Source organism: Hippoglossus hippoglossus, chromosome 6 (assembly GCF_009819705.1).
Source record: "Hippoglossus hippoglossus isolate fHipHip1 chromosome 6, fHipHip1.pri, whole genome shotgun sequence".
NCBI lineage: Eukaryota > Metazoa > Chordata > Actinopteri > Pleuronectiformes > Pleuronectidae > Hippoglossus > Hippoglossus hippoglossus.
Genome location: NC_047156.1, coordinates 24,837,769 through 24,861,807, shown reverse-complemented (window position 1 = coordinate 24,861,807; position 24,039 = coordinate 24,837,769). Strand labels below are relative to the sequence as shown.

Genomic DNA, 24,039 nt, shown 5'->3' with positions numbered 1-24,039 from the left:
TTATGCGGGTAAACCCAATCAACTTATTCCCATTGCCAGTTTGCCTTTCTGTTTTTTCCCCGGTGTCTCATGTTCAACATCACAAATGCATCAAAAACAGAGACGCTCTCTCACCTCGCTGTCTTGCCATATTAGCATGTTCACCCAGATGTCATGTTTCATCACAAAACCTTTTTCTACTGCAGAATCATTTGACCCTGGAGTGAATTCTGATTGTATTCATTCCCATTGCAGACAAAAGCCACACGTTAGAGGTTGTTAGTGATCTATACTTGGCTATATTTGGCTGCGAGTCCAATTTTTAAATTTATGACACAAATTAGTCTTAAAATGTTCTTTCTGGAAACTATAAATAATAAGTCTTTCATTATGTGTGCATCACATGATTGGAAACATACAGTATTTACAATTGTTTTCAGTTACGCCATACATGTAATGTGTTTTGCTTAAGCATGTAAGGATTTGAGAGTTTAGTCATTTTATGTTATAGATTTCTCTATATTTGCTTTGCTTTCTAAATGAATAGCAGAGTAAGCACTAGATATGATTTAACGTGACATTTATTCAACATTTTTGATGCAGTATTTTTACCTTAAATGCAGCTTTTACTGATAATGTTATGATTACATCAGAAAATATGTGTTTTCTGACTCCCTGAAAGCCAGGTGAGTGCATGTTGTGTTAACAGAAGGTAAACACGCAGCAGTCTCCAATGCTTTGCTCCATACTCATTTCAATTTGTCCAACTGACGGACCGCAGCCCCCTGCCCCCCATGCTGCTTCTGCTTGCTCGTGTGTGTGTGTGTGTGTGTGTGTGTGTGTGTGTGTGTGTGTGTGTGTGTGTGTGTGTGTGTGTGTGTGTGTGTGTGTGTGTGTGTGTGTGTGTGTGTGTGTGTGTGTGTGTGTGTGTGTGTGTGTGTGTGGACAGACAAACGGTAGACAAACCATTTTGACTGGCCTGCTTCCCTCTCCTCTCCTCCAATGCTCCAGCTGCCTTCCTCCTCCCCCTCTGTATCTCTTTATCTGTCCCCGCTCCTCTCCATCTCCATCTTGCTCTCCCTCTTTCTATTTTTTCCCTCTGATACCTCCTCCTACTCCCTTCTCCCATCTTACCCCTGTTTTGCCTCTGCCCTTCTATCTCCTGCTCAGCTCTTTTGCAGGCTTTCCACCCCTTTCTGCCATTCCCCCCTTTTTCTCCATGTTTCTTGCTGCTTCTCCCTCCTTACCCGCTTCTCTCCATTTAGCAGCGGTACAGTCGGTCAGCCTTTTTACTGCCCCCACCCTGCACCCCAACCCCTTGTTGTGACGTCAGTCTCTGTTTGCATAGCTATTGTCTTACAGCGGCTGCAGTAGCAGCGGCTCCTCACCAGAATTTTATTTTTTCACTCATCCATTCTCTCTCCACTCCCTGGGAAAGTCTCTCTCTCTCTCTCTCTCTCTCTCTCTCGCTCTCTCTCTCGCTCTCTCTCTCGCTTTCTCGCTCTCTCGCTCTCTCTCGCTCTCTCTCTCTCTCTCTCTCTCACCCCCCTCCCTCCCTTTTCATGAGTAAATCCTACAGTGGAATGAGAAGTGAGAGAGTGACAGAGAGGAGAGGATGAGAAGGAGGCTATAGACTGCATAAAGAGGAGAGATGCGATAACTAGCCACATCCAGACACATCTCCATGTCTGGATTTTACCAGATCACCTTGGCCTGAAGGATATCTGTTTGTTTTTATTTTATGTTTGTTTATTGATTTAGTCCTCCACAAGGCCTCTTGTTTTCTGGGGTTTTTTTGCGGCCGGACTAACTGAGTGCGCGTGTGTGTGGAGGAGGGCTTTTAAAGCAACGACGGAGAGCGGAGCTAGGGCATCTGGCCGTCTGGGAGGCAGTGACGGCCGGCTGGCTGCATTGTGTTGCTTTGATGACCCCCGCTGTGTAGCTGCCTGTTCATCAACCTCCCTCTCTCTCTCTCTCTCTCTCTCTCTCTTACCCTCCCCTTCCTCTCTCCCCTCTTTCCTCCTTCTCCTCCTCCTCCTCTCTGTCCATCACAGCTCCCGGCCCAGCCATGTTCGGCACAGAGTCCTCATGTAAGTACCACCACCATCCTCCCGCCTCCTCTGTGTTTGTCTATGCTTGTCTTTTTATGTTTTAGTGTGTGCTCCATCTGAATGAGAGGGAGAAAAAGGAAATTGCTATGTTTCCTCTATTCCTGCATCCATCTTCTATTTTCCTCACCTTCTTCCTGTTTTGCCTCCATGGTTGCTGGTGGCAAATTGCATGGGGAGAAATCTGGGATCTACCATTTTAGCACAGAGGGTCGGCAGCACAAGCTAGCTGGTCACGCTGAGCTTAGTGCCCGTCTTGCATTCTCTCACTCTCAGCCTAAATGCGTGAGTGTGTGGTTACGCGATCATCTCCTGTCTTTCTGTATTTCCAGTCCTCTTTAGTATAGCGGCGTGTTGGTTAAATGCTATTTAAGCGTGTCATTGTGTATGTTTGCGTGTGTATGAGTGAGTGTGTCAGAAGATGGATGCTTTCCTCTGAGTTGCATCGTTTCCAGAAGTATCAGCCTCCTCTGTCTTATTTCTCTGGCTTAGTCAGATAGCTTTAAGGTCCAAGTGTAGTATTTCCAGCCACGGATGCTGCCGAAGCTAACATAGCCCGCTGCTGTTGTGTATGTGTGTGAGCATGTGTCTGTCTTCGGGCACCATGCACCTCCTAACCCCCCTCAGAAGAGTAGTAGTGTCGATCTGTAGGGGGGCCCCCTCTACCCCACCCTCACAAGAATACCTTTCACTTGGATCAATACAGTCCAATACCTGCTCAATGCTCAAGGAAGCCTGAGCTGATTGCATTGATTCTGTCATGGCCATACAGTCACAGCCAAAAGTGACTTATTGTTTTATTTGTCGGATAAGAGCTAGCAGAGACTTTGGTGTGTTAGCATCCTGCAGGTTACAGTGGTGGAGAGCTGTCTAGCAGCAATTCTCCACAGAGCAGCTGAATGTAATCTTTGTTTATAAAAATTAGAGGATTGAATGATCTGTGATGTGAATGGATTACACCATGGAGTATTGGTAGACATCAAACCTCACATTTCACCAAAGCCTGACTGAGGTTTTGGTTTGATATTCAGAATTCTTGTCGAAATCTGAGGTCATTTGAGGGTCAAGCTTAATGGTATCTCGAACCTTGGTTGAAGGTAAATGGTCCTAAGGGTTTTCAGTCGGCAGGGTTCGCTTTCAGTTTTTGAATAGGGTTGGGCGTAGTACTACATAAACATGTTACGGAAATATTTGGAATTATTATTTATTTAGATGACATTCTGTAGGTTAAGGGATTGTATTATATTGTGGCTGTGGTAATCAAAGTATAAAATGAATGATGATATATGAGTGTGTCGGGTGAGCTTTTCTGCTCATGCTTATGTTTTAATGTTTTCAGTTTTTTGCCGTCTCTTGCCTTTGAATTTGATGGGATATTGAATAAAAAAGAAGATAGAAGAATAAAAGTTTGAATAAAGTAAAAAAATGAAATGGTTCTCTTTCACCTCACTTATTGTTCTTAAAGCATTCAATCTCCAACATTTTAAATGGAAAGCCCATTATTTTAATGCTTCACCTCGCAATTAGACAATAATTTGCATGTTTTGCATTCACACAGTATTTTGTCAGAGATGCGGTGTTTAATATATGATGGAGCATGTGTCATTCTGCTGTCGTGTGTTGGTATAGGGCTGTAGGCTTCTCCAGTTTGTCTCCGAATGTGGAGTTTAGACCAAGTATGCTAGAAAACCATACTTGTTGAGTATTTTAATAGCAAACCAGTTGGAAGTGGTGCTCTGACAAGGCCTCAGTCAGTGCACACACTGCATAGACCACAGAGGTTATTGAGTGTTAGTCAATGAGTTCATAGGATCTGACTTAAGAGTGCACAGGTGTAGTTTTTGTGTGGACTTTTATAATACTGCTCTGAAGAAATAGAGACATTTTATTGGCTTTTTTCGGCAGATCACAAGCTCTGACTAACATATTACATATCGGAAATGATGAACTTATTTAGTTGTTGTGGTGCTTGATGTTTGACTACAATATTATACTTAGATAAACTCAAATAAAGTGTATATATGCATCACAGGCTCAGGACACTTGTTGATGAAGCATAGACAATCCCAGAGTTATTGTTTAAATAAGCTCACACCACTATCTTCTATGCAGCTTTGTTTAAATTCATTCATACTTGTTGAGATTACCTGAGCACTAGAGATGGGCGGAATGAGGCTAAAACTTAATGAATTCACCTCTGTAGGTTTAGCAATTAAACCCGCCAGCATTTGTTGAAACACTCAGAGGTAAGTGGAGCCCCTTTTATTGGCTATTTCATTGGAATTGCTTTGTAGGGAACAGCTTGGAACCATGTTTGTTTGTGAGCAGCCATTACTGCATCAGCAGACACTGCAACAGGTAATAAATTTAGACACCTTTAGAAAGTTTTTCTTCAAGACAAAGGACTTTTCACTGGAAAAAGATGATATACCATTTAAAATAACTTTATTTATAGACAAATAATACCTTACCATGGCCTTGTTTTTTGGATTGTATTTGAGACTAATTCTTTAATTCTGACCTTTACCATAGCTATGTTCAAAACCTTAATAATTTGCAGTCCTTGCAGGGACGTTGGTCAAGCCATTCACTTGACTTTGACAGACCCTCCTTTACAGCTGCTTTCAGACATGCATTGGAGGGGATGTATGTGAGAACGCAAATGTCCAAGTCAGCTGCTGTGGACATACTTGGGAGTTTCCCATGCTAGCACCCTCATAAAAACTCTGTATAATGTCAGAGTGAGCCCAGCAGGCTATAATCCGGAGGGTTCACTGTGAGTGAGTGGGTGTGTTGATGCGCTATGGACGCAAAACTGAAAAAAGCTTAAAGAATACAAACATCTCAGGATGAAAAGAGTTGCCAAAGACTCTGTTCTCCATTTTCTCATAATGGCCGATGGTAGGGAGTGAAATGCTAGTGAAATCACTTCCAACATGTGTATCCTCTTCATTACAGCCAACTACTACACTACACTATATTTTTTCCTTTTATTTATTCAAAAGGGACAGTGCACATTAATTAATGAGTATGGTTCATATAAATGTACAAGAGTTAGTCTCTTAGACACATTTTTATCTGCAGTCCCATGCAGGTTGAGGAGAAGAGAACAGACAAATAAAGAAAGAGAGCAAACACCAGACACACACATATATATATATATATATATATATTATAAAAAAAACAATTTTGTATCCACAATTTACATTAAAAGTAGACAGAGAAGGGAATTAGATTAACAAGTCTATTCCAGATGATGACATATCTGAGTATTCAGTAACCATTGTTTTACAGAATTGGAAAATGAGTTGTGATGTTCCTCAATTATTTTTGTACAGTGTTCCAGGTATGTGCTGCTCGACAGGAAAAGGTTGATGGTATTCTACAATCCCCTCTGGTGGTAGCTCTTGTTGATGTGTTTTGGTTAAGTTTGATGAACACATTGAGTGGAGGGTAGCCAAACCTTGAAAGATTTGAAATACGTAAAAAAAATAAGTAAAATGTCTACATATTTGACCATATTTTCCCAACTCAAGAGACCATATTTTGTTCAAATTTTACAGTGATTTAAAATAATTTTATTCAAAACCTGCTTATAAAGTGTTTGTATAGATTGCAAAGTGGTCCCACCTGGATTGTCCAGCTAGTGAGACACATTTACTCTTTACCTCCAATCAGCCAACCCCCAACCCCTGGTTTTCTGCAATTGGAACAAAAGGTAAAACAACTGTTCGAATGCAAAAAAATGTGTGGTACCTTTCGTCTGCAAATTCTGCCCATGGATGACAAACTGTACGTGTCTGTATTTTGGAGAAGCTGAATTGACTTGGAGTCAAGTTTTTATTTTCTAAAAGGATATCCCCCAAGGTTTCATTGAGTGTGGCATTTCATTAACTATTTGTCTATGTTTTCAAAAATCGGCAGCACTTAAACATAGATGCACAGTTACACACACCACAAACACTGTCAGTCATCACATCCAAATCCCCCTCTCTTTTGAGGCCGTCAGTCCAACGCAGGTTTGGGTGAATGGCAGCTGCATTCTGTTGTGTGTTCTCTTGCCTTTGGCCTGTGAGTTGAAGGATGTTATGAGGAATAAAGTGATGAATCAGTGGCTGTACAATAAACCTACACTGTATCAAAATGGAGGTCAGTACTTGCAGTTCACTCTGTTGTATTTTATTCCTGCCTGAAGGAATATTGATTTTTTTTTTCTTTTAAAGTCATTTAAACTTTATCATTACAACACACCATGACAGATGGTGAGGGAGAGATGAAGTGAATATCGTATTACATAAATTTCAGGACAGATTAAAACCAGTTACTTTCAGTTAAAATAAATGCACCTCAGTGAATTTAGTCAGTCCTCAAGAAATGTTGATCTGATGTCAAACTGTGGTGGAGGAACATCTATCTTCTTAGCCTCGACAGGAACTGAAGGGACCAACAGTGACCTGGCATTATTCGCATTAGTTGAACAGCTGTCACTTTAACAACTTCTTGGATGCTTAAGTGCAGGGCTCCACTGGGGTTGTACACATCTACTCGTGACCCTACAGTGCTGCTGGGGTGTAACATAGCTTGTCGTTACCTCCGCTAATGATGTTATGGTTTCACCCATATCCCTTTGTTGGTTGGTGGGTTTGTTTGTAAGCAAGATCATTCAAAAACTGCTAGACAGATAACCATGAAACTAGGTGGAAGGATGGGGTCTGTGTCAGGAAAGAAGGCATACAATTTTGGTGCAGATCCAGATCAGGGGGCGAATCCTGGAATGTTTTATCACTTTCTTGGACATTGTGAGATAATTATGAAATGCATTATGGGTTATATTTAGGGTTGTCAGATTGCTTACAACATGCCTTACATGTTGTTACATGCCACACAGGCAATGACGAGTGAAAATGACTTCTTAGTGTCCACCAATGTCTGCAATAAAGACATTGGTGGACGCAGTTTCATTAGCATTTGCTACTTAGCAAGTGACACGGTTAATGTTTCCCGTGTCTTTGTGTATAAGTCGAGATATTTCCATATCATAGCTCTGAATAAGGGATAATACAGTCCCCCCTGCAACCTTTCCTTTTTTAATTTCATATTAATCCCTGCAGAGCACACTTGGCTGAAACTATTGATTGATGAATGTTTGACTTTCACTGTACTGCACAGTACATGGATATGTTGTATGCTGTTTTGAGCATTATTAATCCCCTAAGCCGTACCACACATGAATGAATGAAAACAAACAAGGCCTTCACAAAGCTTTTTCCCAAGTCACTCATGAATGTGATACTTTGTTGACCTTGTCAGAGTGCAGGTTGGGTTTGCTTTAGAATGTCTCGCTTTTAACTTCTAGCGGTTTGTCTTTTTTAGCAACACTTAAGCCTGGCACATACTTGCAAAGATGGTGCTTCTAACACGCTGGACTGTTCAACTCTTTAAACTGCCTCTGGGCTGTTGCCAAAGTGTTATTTAGGTTCAGTTTGAAAAATAAAGGCTTTTAGTGTGATTAATTTATAAAGTGTATAAGACTTTGCAAATATATTTGGGGGCATTGAATACCTTTACTAGAGAGTAACAGAGGGTTTGGGATTACAGTCTTCCACTAAATGTCCACTTCTGTGTCTGGTTCATCTTTACCTCTAAATAGTACTGCTATATATACTGTGTCTCTTCTCCAACCTAGCACATCTACATCTGGATATTCTCAGCCATTTTCAGATTTCTAGAGTTTCATTGGATTCAAGTCAGGGCTCTGGCTCAATACAGACATTAAATACATGGGTTTGTAAAAGTTTTACACCTGTCAACTGTTGCCAAACATGCTCACACATTGTGGGAGCTGAAACCAGGTTTTCATTAAAGACATCTCTGTTTTCTTTCCCTCAACCTTTACCAGTCTTCCTGTACCTGCTGCTGAAAAACACCCCAACAGAATGATGTTGCCACCAACATGCTTCACTGTTGGAATGATATTAGACGGGTGATGAACGGTGTCTGGTTTCCTTCAAAGAGGATGCTTAGAATTCAAGCCAAATGGTTCAATCTTGGTTTCATCAGACCAGAGCATCTTGTTTTCTTACAGTCTAAAGACCTTTAGATGCCTCTATGTGTCTTTCACTGAGGAGAAGCTTCAGTCAAGCTTTCTGCTGTAAAGCTCAGACTGCTTTCTACCATCTGTACACATGATCTCTGGAACTCACAGTGACCATTGTGTTCTTGGTAGATTGTTGGAAAAATACTTTTAGTTTAGTTCAGCAGAATGCTGCAATAACAAAATATTTTAAAAGTGAAGGGGTCTGATAAAAAGGGTCTCCAATCTACTCTGTAGTTATTGCCTGAAACCTGAATGTGCGACTAACTTTCGACCAGGCTATTTCTGTGTCAGATTAATTTTAGATTGCCAACATTATGCCTTCTGACAAAGATGAGCTCAGGGTAATGCAATTGGCAAATGGAGGCATGTTTGGATTGTGGGACTATTGCTGGGGGCCATACCTTAGTCATATCTCTCCAACATTGTATAAGTGCTATTTCATCACTGGCCATTATGTTGGTGTTTAAGCTAGATATTATTTTGTCTATTGCCTGACAGGATCACATCAACTTGAAATGCAGAGATAAGCCACTAATGGCTTTGAACTATCATGCTGAGGAGGCTCCAGATTGTGTGTGGTATTTGTTTGTGGCACTGTTGGTGCCCAAGACCAGAATAAGGTACTTACCGACTATGGCCATTCGATGAAACCAAACTCTCTGACAGCAACCAGCTGTCTCTGTTGCTGTGGTAACCCCCCGTAAGAACGGCCAAACTGCAGAGCGATCTGGTTTCTGTGGTAACTGCTGACTTCTGCTATTTTTGTCTCTTGAGCTCATATAGTGGCTGGAAGGTTAACAAGCCAAAAAAAAGAAGCTTATTTTTGACAATGGATCCTTTGCACAGACTTTATTTCATGAATGAGGCTCTAATGTATTCTCATGCTCATGACTTCTGACCCTCAGTCATCACTGAAAGGTGCAAGATCTTAAAACACTTCAAGCATGTACACACTGTTCCCCAAACTTTGAATTTTAAGTTGGTTGTGCTCAGTCACCATTCTTGTTGCAATAAGGGTTTCTATCCTGATTGTTGACATACAAACTCTTGATATTGCATGGCCTGCTATGTAAAAGTGTCCGCCAGTTGGAAGGTATTGCTCTTTCACTGTGATAGGTTTGTGATTTGAGCTAACTTAATTTTAGAAATGTTTGTAACCTCAATTAAGATACACTAGTATTACTGCAGTCAATCCCCTGGGACCATGATGCAGAAAATGAGTGTATGCACATAGACAGACACATGTATACCCTTTGCATTCTTCTCATTCATTACGAAGAATTTATTATGAAACTACATAGATCTGTTTAAATATATCTCAATCACTGTGGAACTGTGCACATGCACAAGCCCCATGTCCACCTCACAGTTTGCCATACATTAATGTAGAAATGCTCTTCAACAACCACTTGCTCCTCCTGCCAATGACATGAAGTACACAGCAAAACCTATTGTTCACTTCAGCAAGGTCCTCGAACAGCACTGAGCCGGTGTCGTTCTACACCCGTACCACTAATTTATCCCACGTATCGGTAAACCGTCATGGCTGTGTTATCTCAAATATACTTATCAACCTACCTCACAGTTAAATATAGAATTTAAAGATTACTGAAATAATGGCTGAAATGTAAATCGAAAGAATAATACAGTTCATCACTCATTAACTGATGATTAAGTTTATAAATGAGTGTTTGATTGAAATTCATCCATTCGGGAAAAGTGGAAAAACATCTAAACAAACCATTTATATTTGACATGTTCATGCTTGGTGGCACGATGTGTGAAGTTTGCATGTTCTCCTGGTGTTCACTTGGGTTTTTGTGTAGGTACCCCGGCTTCCTCCCACAGTCCAAAGCTTAATTGCCTGTAGATGTGACATTGAGCGTAAATCGTTTTGTGTCTGTATATTGGTCCTGTAATAGACTGGAGACCTGTTCAGCATGTACCCCGCCTCTCGCCCAGTGTCAACTGGATCTGGCTGCTCCCCCGTCCCGCTCAAAGGATGAGCGGTGGATGTTTGATCTCCTTATCCTTTCACAGGCAGTTGGCTCTAGAAAACTGGAGCTGAAGTATGTGTGAGGTGCGCAAGTTCTCATGGCACGTTCTTTTACCAGTTTATGTGCGGAATTGGCACATGCATGTTTTTTGTGCATTCATACATCAGGACCCAGGAATCTAAACTTGACAACAGAGCCTGTTTGTCCTTTTCTGTAGGAGAGGTTGCATCAATAATACAATTCACCTTCAAAATCATGTGGTAATTTCAAAGTCTCAGGAGCTGGTCTGCAAAAGAGTGGTAAACAATCTTCATCTACTGCCTAAGTGGATTATTTCTGCCAAAAGGCATTCTCGTTTTTTTATCGGCTGGGCGATAAAACGATATCGATAATTATCGCGATATTACTTTTCCTTGATGTCCATATAACTTCGATAGAAAACTCATCCCGCCCATGCTTTGATAGACAACACGAACAGCCAATGATAATGAGCATTGCGCTGTGCCGAACCAATCACGTGGCTGGAATAGAGTTACACCCACATCATGTTAGGTTGACTCGCACCGAGCGGCTGAGGGGCAGCAGAACACGTGTTAATGTTTGGGCTCCTGCAGAGAGGACGACTCTGCATTGATGCAGTTACTGAATATTATCATTTTTTCAGCTACATTCATTGTTTCAGCGGGTTTCCACCGCTGAATAATTATAACGCTGCTGCTTCAGCACAGACGCTCATTAAAGGTCCAATTGTCTCGTGTCAGAGTCTCTGTCGGAGTCTGTTTCCCTTCTCACTCCCCCTCTGACCTGCGCTCACTTTTCACTTCAGTTGTTACAGCAGCAGGCACATCCGAATGAGGTAGACAAGAGAATAAAGAAATATAAAAAGGCAATAGAATAACTTTTTTTATTTTTTTATTAAATTAAGTATGAGTGTATACATTATATACACCGTTTCACTGTAGTGATTTGTATGAATTCTTATAAGTAAAGTGCAGTGGTACAGGATGATTGTACAAGCAAGTAAAATCTGTTTTGTGCATTAAAAAAACGTTTGTACATAAGAAGAACACTGTACATAAACACAAATGTGCAAAAAGGTTTTCTGGTTATTTGATTTATAATCGCGATATAATCAGTAAACAATCCTCGTTTCATGTGATATTAAGTTTCATTGCAATGTTCAAACGCAAAAATTATAAATATCGGCACTTATCGTGTTGATATTGGCTTTTAAAAATCTGTGGTGCTCGACCAGTACAATGATCAGACAACATCCTAGTTTATGAAATTGATATTCATCCTTGCGACCTGTAAAATCCTTGCTATGCTGCAAAATGAAATCCCTCCGATAACATTATCAGAGGCCTGATAAAAAAGATAAAAGAACTTGATGCGAGTAACCACATAAACCAACAGACTGAATTTGATTGTTATCAATAAATCTGTTAGATGAGTGGGACCTTCCGGTGTGGATGGCTGAGGTAAGGATTGAAGTTGAGTCACAACAAAAGGGGAGCTTGTGGTTTCGAAAACCTCTTCCTCCCTGACAAAACAAAGGAAACATCTAATTTCTCTTCTGCATGATTGTATTCAAATTACAGGTCTTGTATAAAAGGAGGAATAAATTATGGAGACAATAATTTGACAGTCTTTGTCAGTGTTGTTGTTGGTGTTTGCACTCTCCAAACACCTCTGTTCAGCTTTTAATGCAGCAGCTGTATGCGTGGCTATATAATTTCTAGTCAAGCTGTAAGTGTTAACTCCTGGATTCCTGATTGTACTGTAAAATTGAGGCGCAGGTTTAAAGTTTGCCTCCTATTCATTATCACAATTTTGCTCTCGGCCCTAGTTAATACCATAGTTGTTCATGCCTTCTAGGAGTATGTAACAGGGCCTCTGGTGAAGACTGCATGCGTGAAACTCTTTGTGGATCTTCAAGGAAGCGCAGCGTTAATGAAATCAGTTCAGTGGGATCTCGTAGAGGGAAATCACCGCATTTGTCATCATCATGCTCAAACGCTAGCATAGAACTGCAGCTAACCTTGTCAGCCATTTAATTTCACTGCTCTCTCCCCTGTTGTCCTATCTTAGCAAGCGGAAAAAAGAAACAAAGTGCCTTGTGACCAGAAGGTTGCTCATCTAATCAGCGGATCAAGTGGGAATTTCTGTGTCGGGTGAAAGCAAATGCTAATGTTTCAGCCTCTCCTAACGACTGCTGTACGGGGGTTCTAGAGAAAAGCAGTTAACCCCCCCCACTTTCTACATTGAACCGGTCACTGACAATCTGGAAGACTGGAGTGATACTGAGTTAATGCTAGGAGTAGAATCTTGAGTGTTGTGATTAACTGTACTGCCTCAAATAGCTGTTGCTTAAAATCTGAATTTATTCTCTGGAAGGCTCTGAATTAAAAACAAATAATAATCTGATTTCCATTACAGTAAACACAAGACTGAATGACAGAGTCTTGCCTATCCGTAAATCTACACTGGGCAGGCTCCTTCATCCATTTTCTTGTAGGGTCATTTAGGGGTTGTCATGGTTACCTTTGCAGCAGGAGGCTAAGGAGAACCCCGCCCCTGATCCCCCTTCATTAAAATCCATGTTATTGATTGGCTGGACTGGTATCTACAGACCCCCCTCCCTGTCCTTATTCTACTGGGTTACTAGAGTGAGAGCATGACAGAGTCGGCTCACAATTGTCTTGGCCGGCTGTCACTCACAGACAGCAGCCTATCAAGGAAAGCTAACCGTTTCAGGAGCCCCACTAGTAAATGTGCCCTATGAAAGACGGCTAGCTGCTGCTTACACTGCTCTGTGGAGGAGGACTGTCTGTGGAGAAACACAATTTTGATTTGTGGTGGAAGAGAAAAAAAAAAAATCCACTTTCACTGTGTCATCAACAAAGATATTTTTATTCAAAAGGCCTTGTTAGTGTGTAGGTGGCTCTGGTGGATGTGTCAGTGGAATGGAGGGTAAGTAATGTGGTGGCTTCATTTGGTCCTCTGCTATGTGTAGTCAGGAACTGAACCTTAGCTGTGTTTCTGATCTTTCACTTGCAAATGGCCTTTGTATTGTGTACAGCAGGTGGCCCTGTACATTTTGTATTGATATTCATGAAGTGGAGGGTTTGCTCAGCGCGTGGGCGAAGGCCTGCTGGCTGTTTTGTGTGTGTGTGTGTACGTGCGCGCGCATGTGTTGCTTGCCTCTTTATGTCTTAGTAGTAGGCTATATCTGTGTTAGTGTGAAGTATTCACTAGCTGATATCTGTGTTTACACAGGGCAGCGAAAGGGATCAGAATTCAAGCTTTGTATTTATTTCTGCCGATGTCCCATGTGTTTGTTTTCTTTTATTATCTGTGGTTATGGGAAATAATTAGAAATAAAAGGTTGCTTGACAGACTTGGTCTGCCTTTGCAGAATCCTGCACAACATCTTGGTTGTTATTTGGAATGAATACAGCCATGGAATTGCCTTTTCTATCAGCTGGCAAGAAAAGCCACAAAAATCAATAACTAAAGCCTCGTTTTCTCTTCTCCCTTTTCCTGTTGTTTTATTGACATAAAACGAAAATGATAATGCCAAAGTATTTTGGGGCTCAACAAAGCAATTTTTATATTTAGAGTGCATCACCGACATTGAACAATGAGAACGAAGCTGTAAAATCAAAAGCCGTTTTTACCAAAAGAAGACAATAATGCTTAAAATACATGACATTATGTTGCTGTTTTTTAGACACAAAATTAAACCCACACTAATTGATAAATCAATAAAATGAATTACCTTTTAGTTAGCAAGGATAATGGCATCATTAAAAAAAGATATCATTGAAGACAAGATTTTAAACAATTTGACAAATTCAGGATGTTCTTTTGTGCTGAAAATTTAAACTGCTTTCCTTTAATTTGTTATTATAATTATCACTTATTATTCTTGGTATTAAAGGTATTATGTGCAAGGTTGCATGAGGCTGTAGTAAACCACATGCTTTTGAGAGAGCAAAAATATACAAAAATACAATACATATAAAAGCTATTTATTTGAACTAGGTTAAGCTTCAGATAAAGATATAGGATTGCAAATTGCTATGGCAACTGCTTTAATGTTTTTCAAAATTGCAACAAATCAATAGCAGAGCAATTTATTATCAACCAACAGATTTCTATGCACTAGTTCCAAAAAATAGAAAATGAGTGGGGACATCTGGAGATCTTTGAAGAAGTGTTTAAGTACTAATGAATTGATTTGTGCTAGAACAATTAAGCTATGGGATCTAAATTGCATTATCACATATTTATGCTAGATAAAAAAAGCAAGACCATGAAATCAATATGGGTACATGGATTGTGTCACTCCAAAGTAAATTACTTTGGTATCAGCACCTGATGCACTGAATCAGTTGGTCCCAATTAAAACAATATATGAAGGATTTGTCCTTGGTTGATATTTCTTTATATTGAACATACATTTGGTTAGGATGTATTTAGCAGTGCTGCTAATACTTCAACGTGTAATTTAATGCACAAATGGCGGCTATAATGTTTATTCTTGTTGTTGTTCTGGTCGGTGCATCCAAGAACCCTATTTGAGAATGTGTCTAGCATCCAACAGTGTTATTCATATAAATGGTAAATGGACTGCATGTACACAGCACTTTTCTAGTCTTATCAACCCCTCAGAGCACTTAACACTGCATGCCGTTTCCACACAGACACACTGGTATACTGGGGTAATTTGTGATAAAGTTTCTTCGACACTTGGACATGTGGACTGGAGGAACTGAGAAATCAAACTCTGATTATTAATACATTTTACACATCACACAGACTACATTGCCGACCATTACTGCTTTGACAGATGTTGGCTACACACTCTTTTGCTCAAAGGTCAACAGAGGTAGTTAGACCCAGACAGGTTCTGCTAACAGTCCCATCAGTCAGGGCCAGCCACATGAGCACCTAATCGGCCTTGCCAACAGACATTTTAGGCATGAGCAGCTGAGCCAGAGTGACTTTACAAACCAGGTTAGGATGCAGCTGGAGCTCCTACCTTTGGCTCATGTTTCTTACTCCAATGATTGGATTAATGGATGATTACTTCATGCTCTGAAATTTAAAGGTTTCAAACAGACTTTAGATGAATTTTCAGTCAATCAAATATACTGACAATATCCCCATACCACTTTTCATCTGTCCATCTCAACCCTTATTTAGATGTGGAGAAGCCGGGCATATTCACTCAGGAACCACATGACAGCAGGACTCAGTTTTATACTGTGCTTTGGGCGGACATTGTAATAGCAAACTGTAGCAAACACATTAGAGCTTCATATGTAACACATGTAGGACAGCTGTATTTACAAAAGCCATTTTCAAGTCCAACTACTAATGCTGGAGGTTTGAGGTCTTGTTGGCTTTTGGGTTGGGTGATTGGACAAATGTATTGTTTTTTGGCAATTGGCCAATTTCATAGAGTCCATTGAACGCTGTTTTTTGGGGGACGTCGGTAATTGTTTTAGGTGTTTTCTCATTTTATTTTACTAATATAATGATCTGCCTTCTCGAGAATTAATTTAACTCTAGTAAAAAAAGATATCGCCCAACCCTAGTTGGCTTTATCTTTTTGATCATAGCACAAGCAAAAAAAAAAAGAATCAAGGTTTTAACATTGAAAAGTGTAAAAAATTGTAAATTTCATTGTGAAACTGTAGTGGGTCAGAGGACATCAGCTGAGTAGGTGGTCCTTCATATGTTACCCAGGTAACATTTTGGCTCACATTGATAAAAGAATGTGGCCCAACAGTCCAACACCACCTCCCAGTGATCAGATCTCAAGAGGCATTAGGGATGCATAAGTCTGTTCACACCTGAACTGATGTGATCAGATAACTCAGGACAGATGTCAATACCAGCTCTGAATGGGGTTAAAATCTCATACCCTGATAGGTTATTTCATATCCAGATAACACCCGTTATTATGTGTTTACACTGAAAGCAAGAATCAAACAAAATATATGCACACTGTACTAACAGCTGTCAGCAATCTGTATTCTCTAGAAGATCTATGAGAGATCATCTTCAGGCATTGTCATTCATTACTTCTACCTTTACTCAGTTGTGTAAATTGTGTCCATGTCTTTGCAGATGTTACATTAAAACACCAGTTGTTGCTTTCTTCCATCTTCACGATTTTCTCGCCATATGTTGTGTCGCAGGCAAAATCCCAGACTATATCCGAGTCCGGGATTTGTTTTGAGCAACCGGCTACTGTTGTGGCTCTGTACTGTTTCTAGCGTTGATGGTAAAAGAGGTTAGGTATATATTCAATCAATCAATCAATCAAATTTTATTTGTATAGCCCGTATTCATGAATCACAATTTGTCTCATAGGGCTTTAACAAGGTGTGGCATCCTCTGCCCTTAACCCTCAACAACAGTAAGGAAAAACTACAAAAATATAACTTTTAACAGGGGAAAAGAACGTAGAAACCTCAGACAGCCACATGTGAAGGATCTCACTCCCAGGATGGACAGAAGTGCAATAGATGCCACATCTGTTGAGTCTGTTCCGGAGACAGCTCTGTGATATAATATACAATTATTATTATAGTTGTCATTATTGTTTGTGTTACCTTCATGCAGATTTCCTGCCAGCATCCATGTTCTGTGGACGAACATAAAAAGAGTGATTAGCATCACAGCGAATTAGGTGATAAAGGCATCATGTGAAATGATAGATGTTTTTCCATTGTCACACGATATTCTTATATCACACAGCGTTATGTTCCAACTATGCCTTCGGGTCTCTTAGAGATAAATGTTGAAGTTATTTTAAGTAATGTCTGTTGTAAGGCAGTATATGCAACAGCCTACTAAAACATGTGATGGTAGTAATATTAGTGGCAGTTTTCTTTAATACTTAATGAAATACACTTTCCGTTTGTTCCGTTTTGTTGTTAAAGGACATAATTGTATGTGTGTGTGACTGTGCATTCTTGAGTGTGATTATATGTTTGAATGTGTGCGTGTTTCTTTGTGTCTCAGTGGGTGTCTTTAATCATTCCAGTCAGGCCAGCGGTCTGTCAACCGTCCCCGCTTCAAGAAAGGTCACATCTCCTGTTGTCTCCGGTGACATTTAGTCCTGAGTCTGTCTGTTAGAATTTGTCCCTTCAATTTATCACTTCATCCTCCCAACATGCTTGCAGGAGTGCTAGCTGCCAAAGAGGTAGGAAAGAAAACTTGTGGCAAAAGAAAAGGTCACGAGTTTGGATCATCGCTCAGCAATGAAAATAAGCAAAAGAGAAATAGTCTCCTCTATTTAAAAACTGTTGTTTGCTTTTTTTGTCAGTTGATTTAGAGCTGAAAGGTTGCATGAGGCTGTAGTAAACCACATTTAGTGGTAATTTGAGAAGAAATATAAAGTATTTGACAGACCAATGGATTCACCAGAAAATATATTGTTGGATGAATCAATGACTTTTAGTCCTAAATCAATTAATTAGCTTCAATTTTGATAACTGATTGAAAAGGTTTTCAGCATTGCCAGCTTTTTATGAGGATTCTTTGCTTTTCTCTGTTTAATATAATTGTAGATAAATGCTGTAGGTGCTTTATTAGGTAGAAGCAAGAAGTATTTTAAACACTTTGCAGGTTTCTTGGATCCAGAGATATTTGCAGTGGGTGAGCAGGTCGGACTTGGTGATTCGGTGACAACAGGACACATGATTTGAACCAGTTAGCCAGCAAAGCTGCTTTCGGGCATGCACTGAATTTCAGACAAAGCTCAGAGTGTTATTTAAGTTCATTCATAATTGTCTCTAGAAAGAACTTCATATTCCTGGAAAGTCTGAACAGTTTTAAACACTTGTAAAAAACATTTTGATTACATGCCTATCTTTTTAAACTATCACTGTGACACTGGGACATTTTGTTCAGGATCTGACATCTTGTTCTGATTCTAAAGTTAATTGCGTGACATTGAGGCTTGATTACATTTTAGGTTAATTTAGTTTGAAACTGAGTTGATATCCAAATGGGAAATCCATGTTATAACTCTACCCGAGGGTGATGTAATGAAATCATACAAGGAGGATGAATGATGTCTGTCAGTGGGACTTGATTGCAGGACTTCCAGGATTATACCTGCCCTGCTATTTTTTTTAATTTGAATAAACAAACAATTAAGGCAAAAGGCATTGACTGAGAAGATGAGACGAGCCTTTGCCAGCCAGGCAGGCAGCAGTATCCTCCGTGCAGGCTGACAGCAGCTGTTAGGCATGTTTCACCACGGCCATTCTGAAAGACCCTTTTCTGCTAAGACGAGAGCCCCCACTTCACAGCAATGAATAGCTCTCCAGCTGCACTTGGTTGATGCACGTGTGTGTGTGTGTGCGTGTGATGGTGGGGTTCATCTGAGTGGGGTCTTTGTCCCACCCGCCCTATCCTCTCTGTGTGACTCCATGTACCCAACACCCCCACCCAAATGCTGTGGCCTATCAGTTCAGTATCTTTTAGTAACGCTCGCAGAATCCTGCAGCGGTCCTAATGCAGGAGGGGGGGGGGGTCACCTCTCGCCACCAGTAGAATTAATGATACATTCTGGGATGTTACCAAACATTAGTTGAATCCATAGTCCCAGTTTACTGGTAAAGACATTTTCTGTTTCCTTTTTCATCTGTGCTGTATATTTGTAGTTTTCACAGACATTCCTGTCAGTTGTGATGAAAGTCACCATCTTTCCTACTGGCGTTTCCCTGTGCACTGACACAGACCAACCATACAAGCTCTCAGACACATTAAGTCATACATTGAAGAATCTTTGGGCAACAGATTGTAAATTCTGACGCCTCCAGGTTTGCGTTTCTGAGCACAAGTAGATGCAAAGATTTGTTTGAGGTGTGATGCAAGCCGTTTAGCAGTAAATCTCTCCAAGCAGGTCGTTCTTCAGATGCTGTCCCTGCTATGTGATCGTAGTCACATTAGCTTGCTTTCTTGTTTGTCTCTCAAGTTTTTCTGGGTAATCAGTCCGTTAATGTTGCTCCTCCTTACCTGCATCCTGCCCAACAAAGCAGGCCTTTATGATCATAATTCATCAGAAGTTAAATTGCAGTCTGAAAAAACAAGCCAGTGTTGTTAGATTTAAAACGATAAACAGTTCTCTGAAAAGCAACAGAAAGGTCAAAGCTTTCAATTTAGTTATCAGTGATTTTTTCTCAAAGAGATGTTTGTGTAATTGAAAACCCAAACTGCAAACAGATGAGAGAGAGATTCTTGTTTCATCCTTGAGGCACAATTTGATCACAGGCATTAAAAACTGCCTCAGTCACAGTGACCCCTTCCAACAAACTAGCTTGCAGCAGTACCAATAAATGTGGTCCACAGGACAGTAGTGCAGGAACATCTCTGCCACATATACTGTCATTTCCTGGTAGACTAGGAATACTTTTGTATGTGTAATAATTATTGGTGATGATGATGATGTGAGTCTTAATTAATGTGGCTCATTGATTGTGAGTTGTAATTTTTTGCAGTCCACAGGAAACGAGGTACTCAGAAATACATCAGATAGAAATCCAAGTTTTTGTTTTATCAAGATAAATCAGAAAACTTCTAGGCAGCTAATGATTTTTACCCTGCCCACTGACTTATCTGGATGTAAGTGTGTTTCACCAAACTTGGTGGGAATATTACTTCGGAGGTCAGTCAAAATATGGTCCAAAATACACACTTGGGATAGACAGACGATATAAAGCTTTTAATGGTCAGACAGTTATTCTTCATCATATGATGTCATATAAGTGACGTCGTGAAGAAGTCAGAATGAAGTCGGAAAATTACCTTATGCATTGTAGAGAAATACATTTGTCGATGTATCGCTGCATCGTAAAGTACCATATATAAAGCATATATAAAAATGATGTGGTACAAAGAATGTCATCATGACATCCCCCTATAAGTATTGCTTGATTGTTACAATGCTCATGTTAAGCATCGTTCATTTGATGCTTTTCATTTTCATTTTGGATTAATCTGCAGATTTCTTCTTGATTAATTGATGAATTATATTATTGAAGGGGTCAAATTTATTACCTAATCAATGACAGGAAATAGTGAAAAATTATGGGTATAATTTTCACAGCACAGGATGATGTAATAAAATGTACCTAATTGAAAGTCAAGTCAATTGAAAATAAGCCCATTTGAGAAGCTGTAAATGGAAAACTCTTGTAATTTTTCCTTTTAAAAATAATTATTTAGTTGATTCATTTTCTGTTGATTCATAATACATTGCACAATAATAAGAAATGCAGTTTTAAGCCCCTTCACATCATTGTTGATCCACTGATAAGAGTAGTAGATACATTGGTTCATCTCTCAACCTGGCATGAGTTCAGTCAGCGTGAATAAAATGCAGGCTGCGAGGATGTGTAGCCTCCTGCTCCCTGCAGTAGTCAGAGTTCAAGGCCAACTACTGCACCATTGTTTCCACTCCATCTACATGACATTTTCCATGCTCAGAGTTATTTTTTGCTTGCTGAGATTTTGTGAATTGCTTGTGACTTTTGTGTTTCAGCAAAGGCTGCCAGTTATAGCTTAGTTTCCTCAATGGTTTCCTACCCACAGTGCTCCCTCACTCTGTAGCTGAAGCTTACGCTGGTCCCCTGGTGTTGTGTAATTTCACGTCTGAGCAGCAGGGATCTCTGGGAAATGCCAAACACTGTATGTGGATGATGTGTTCTTTTTTTCATGAAGCTTTCAAGTCTTGGAATAACAACTGGCCTTGAATGTTGAGTCTTTTTGATGTTTTACTTGCAGGCTTTTACTAGACTTCTCTGTAGACATGTCCTAGTTTTATATGATCATCCATCATTTGATTCTACAAATATCTTCTCCCAAGTTTTGCCATTTGGTGTAGAAGAGAGTTTCTAGTATTTAATAGCAAGCTTTAACCTTAATCTGTCTGTCTTGTGTCTCCTCCACAGTAAGCATGTTTCTCAACACCCTCACGCCCAAGTTTTACGTGGCTCTGACGGGCACTTCCTCCCTCATATCAGGACTCATATTGGTAAGATACTATATTTTCACTTTTCATCTTATTATATTGAATCTGGTGCTGGTATCAGTTTTGAAACTATTATTCTTGTGATGCTAGAAATGATTTTATTAGCAAAACTGACTTCTGAAGTAATCTTATAGCAGAGGTATCACTTGCTGAAAAGAACTGCACTATACAATACTACAACATGTCGGGTGTAACTGCAGTACTTAACCTCCCTCCTGTCATACTCATTGTACATTGTTCTGGTTGCTTCAAAAAGATGACGTCCTAGGTGAGCCCAGGAGGTAATTTGTTAGTGTTTTAATCACAGGTCCAGAGGCCACGAGGAGCTGAACAGAGAGAAAATCCATACTCATTAAGTGGTGCATGAGATGAAGTACCAAAAAATGTCAGCCTCTGGCATTGTCACTGTATATCATTATGGCCTCACACCTTGCAACACAATTTTAGTGTTTTTGCTTTTTATGTATAAAGATGTCTGTAGATTGATGGTTATCTGAGCGGAAGTGAATTAGCCTTTCACAATAAAACAACCCTTGCGGCTGACTAGGTTTTTATATAAGCTGAATTAGATTTTAATATTACTGTACGATCATTTTCATTTCAGATTTCTCCAGCAAAAAAACATACTGTGAATTATATAAATATGTTTTTTACCCATTGCACAACCTCTACCGGTGCACCACTCTACTCTGTGCATTAAACACTGATAGTTAATTGCAGCGTGCACCGATCTGATGATTAATGGTTCCAAGCCGTTCTGTGCTCACTGAGGTGCCCCTGGGCAAGGCACTTTTCCTCAGCTGATCTAGAGAAGTCAACTACTGCAAAATGTTGGGTTTAATGCATGTCTGAGATGTAGGTTGGTTGCAACTGCCCCTCAATCCCCAGCTTTGCAAAGAGTGCTCGTCTGCTGACATCCTCGTTTAGATGTAAACAGAAGAAAGATGTGACAAACATCATTAAAGCAGGAAGGGACTTTAATGAAGCTGTTAGCCCTTCTTTTCCTATAAGCAGGAGGCAGGTGTTTTCTCTCTCTTTCAAGTTCTTCACAGAAATGGCTAACTGTGCAACAGTGGTGGGTCTGTATTTTGAAATGCTTCCTCTCATAATTAACTCACTCTCTCTTCCCTGTGGGCCATTGGCCAATATGCGTAGGCTGCTTAGAGATTGTGTTGAGCTTCGCACATGCTCTGTGAGATGATTAAGACATGTGGAAGCCAATTGGTTTGGTCAAAATGCTACAGATTTTTTCTCTGTAATTTGATGTTCATGTCCTAATTAGGTAATTTTCCACTGAAGAGTTTGAGACATGCGCCATCAAAATGTGTTATCACTTCCTCACTCAGGCAGAGGCTGACAGTATAGCAGCGTTGCCAGATGGCAATCTGTACATCCATTCAAATAGCTCTAATCAGTAATCTGAATGTTTGTTTCATAGTGAAACTCTCATCTCTCATTAAAATTAATAATTAAGTACTGATTCATACGGCACTTTCTTATTTTTTAAACCAGGGTTACAAAGTACTTCACGAAGTGGAAATATAAACACACATATGAATACATACATATTAAAAAAAAGGCACAAATCAGGGCAGGGACCATCAATAAAAAATAAAAAGGTGGGGCTTTAGATTAGATGCAAACACTTGGAAACACTTTTTGTTGACCTGACCCTCGGAGGAAGACTGATCCATAACCTGGAGGCCAATACAGAAAAACCATTGTCACCACAGGTCTTGAACATTGACAACTTCAGACGCCCAGTGAGTCTGTATGGGGTCAATGATTCACTGATATATTGTGTCCCCAAGTTGTGAAAAGCCTTAAATGTAATCAGGCTGATTTTAAATTCAATCCTAAATTGACATGTAGCCAGTGTACTGAGTCCAGCACCAGGGGGGCTAGAGAGGCCTGTGATTCTAAACTGAATACACGCGTGCTCCAACAAGTATACCATGCATGTTGAGTGGAGATAAAGCAGTGGGTTGCTGTTGTTCAGTCTGTTGGATTGATAAGAAAGGGTGTAGTTTTTCAAATATAATATTCTCCTACAGTTAGCTGCCCCACCAAAGCAACCTGGTGCCTATTTTCATGTATGGTACTATGCAAAGGTTACTTGTGAAGTTCATCTTGTAAAGTGAGGATGCTTTGACAACTATTGCCTGAATGGTTCTTATTTATAAATTGACTTCATGAGAGGTGCAGTAAGTGGGACCACACTTATTACGTCACTACGTCTGACGTTATTCTGCCAGTTTTAAGCCCCGACCTGAATTAGTTTAATGTACGATGACCGTATACCATTGTTCATGTCCTAATTTAGTAAAAACTATATTCTTCTTATTTTTCCATCTAGTTTACATGCAGGGCATGGGTTGTCAAGCAGTTAGTAACTGCTGTCTATCGATGTAGCAAAACGGTGTGCAAACCCCAATGCGGCATTATAATGTGATCAAAACGTATAAACGTCTACATAATGTGACAAAGGTCAGAAAACTCCACATGTCTTAATCTGATTATTGCTTATTCAGAGTATGAATAACTATTTACATGGCAGTGTCTTACTCAGACCATTGACCCAATCTGGTTAATATCATAATATTAGTGTCCATGTAAACATAGTCAGTGTCCTTGTCTCATCATGTGATCCCAGACCCACTACATGAGATCAGGGCTCCGTAGCAACTGCACCATTTGTTGCAGTCCCCTGGTTCTTCTTGTTGTGAAGTAGAAGGAAACTGGTACCAATCACTTGCCCCCTGAGTTGGCATTCAGTGTAGTGTGGATTAGAATGAAAAC

At 40.0% G+C, this 24,039-nt stretch overlaps 1 protein-coding gene across 7 annotated transcripts in view; it reads left to right on the top strand.

The window, feature by feature from the left end:
- The window catches only part of LOC117763004 (suppressor of tumorigenicity 7 protein homolog), a 54,455-nt gene that overhangs the window by 11,915 nt on the left and 18,501 nt on the right, over positions 1 to 24,039 (top strand). For 5 of the 7 annotated variants that reach the window (XM_034587820.1, XM_034587821.1, XM_034587819.1 and 2 more), the window contains exons 2-3: positions 2,034 to 2,069; positions 21,161 to 21,243. In XM_034587820.1, the coding sequence (XP_034443711.1) occupies positions 2,048 to 2,069; positions 21,161 to 21,243 (105 nt within the window). In that variant the 5' untranslated portion in view covers positions 2,034 to 2,047. Of the gene's footprint in view, positions 1 to 2,033; positions 2,070 to 13,052; positions 13,155 to 21,160; positions 21,244 to 24,039 lie in introns of those variants that run through there. The other 2 variants (XM_034587822.1, XM_034587823.1) reach the window with 2 other exon arrangements.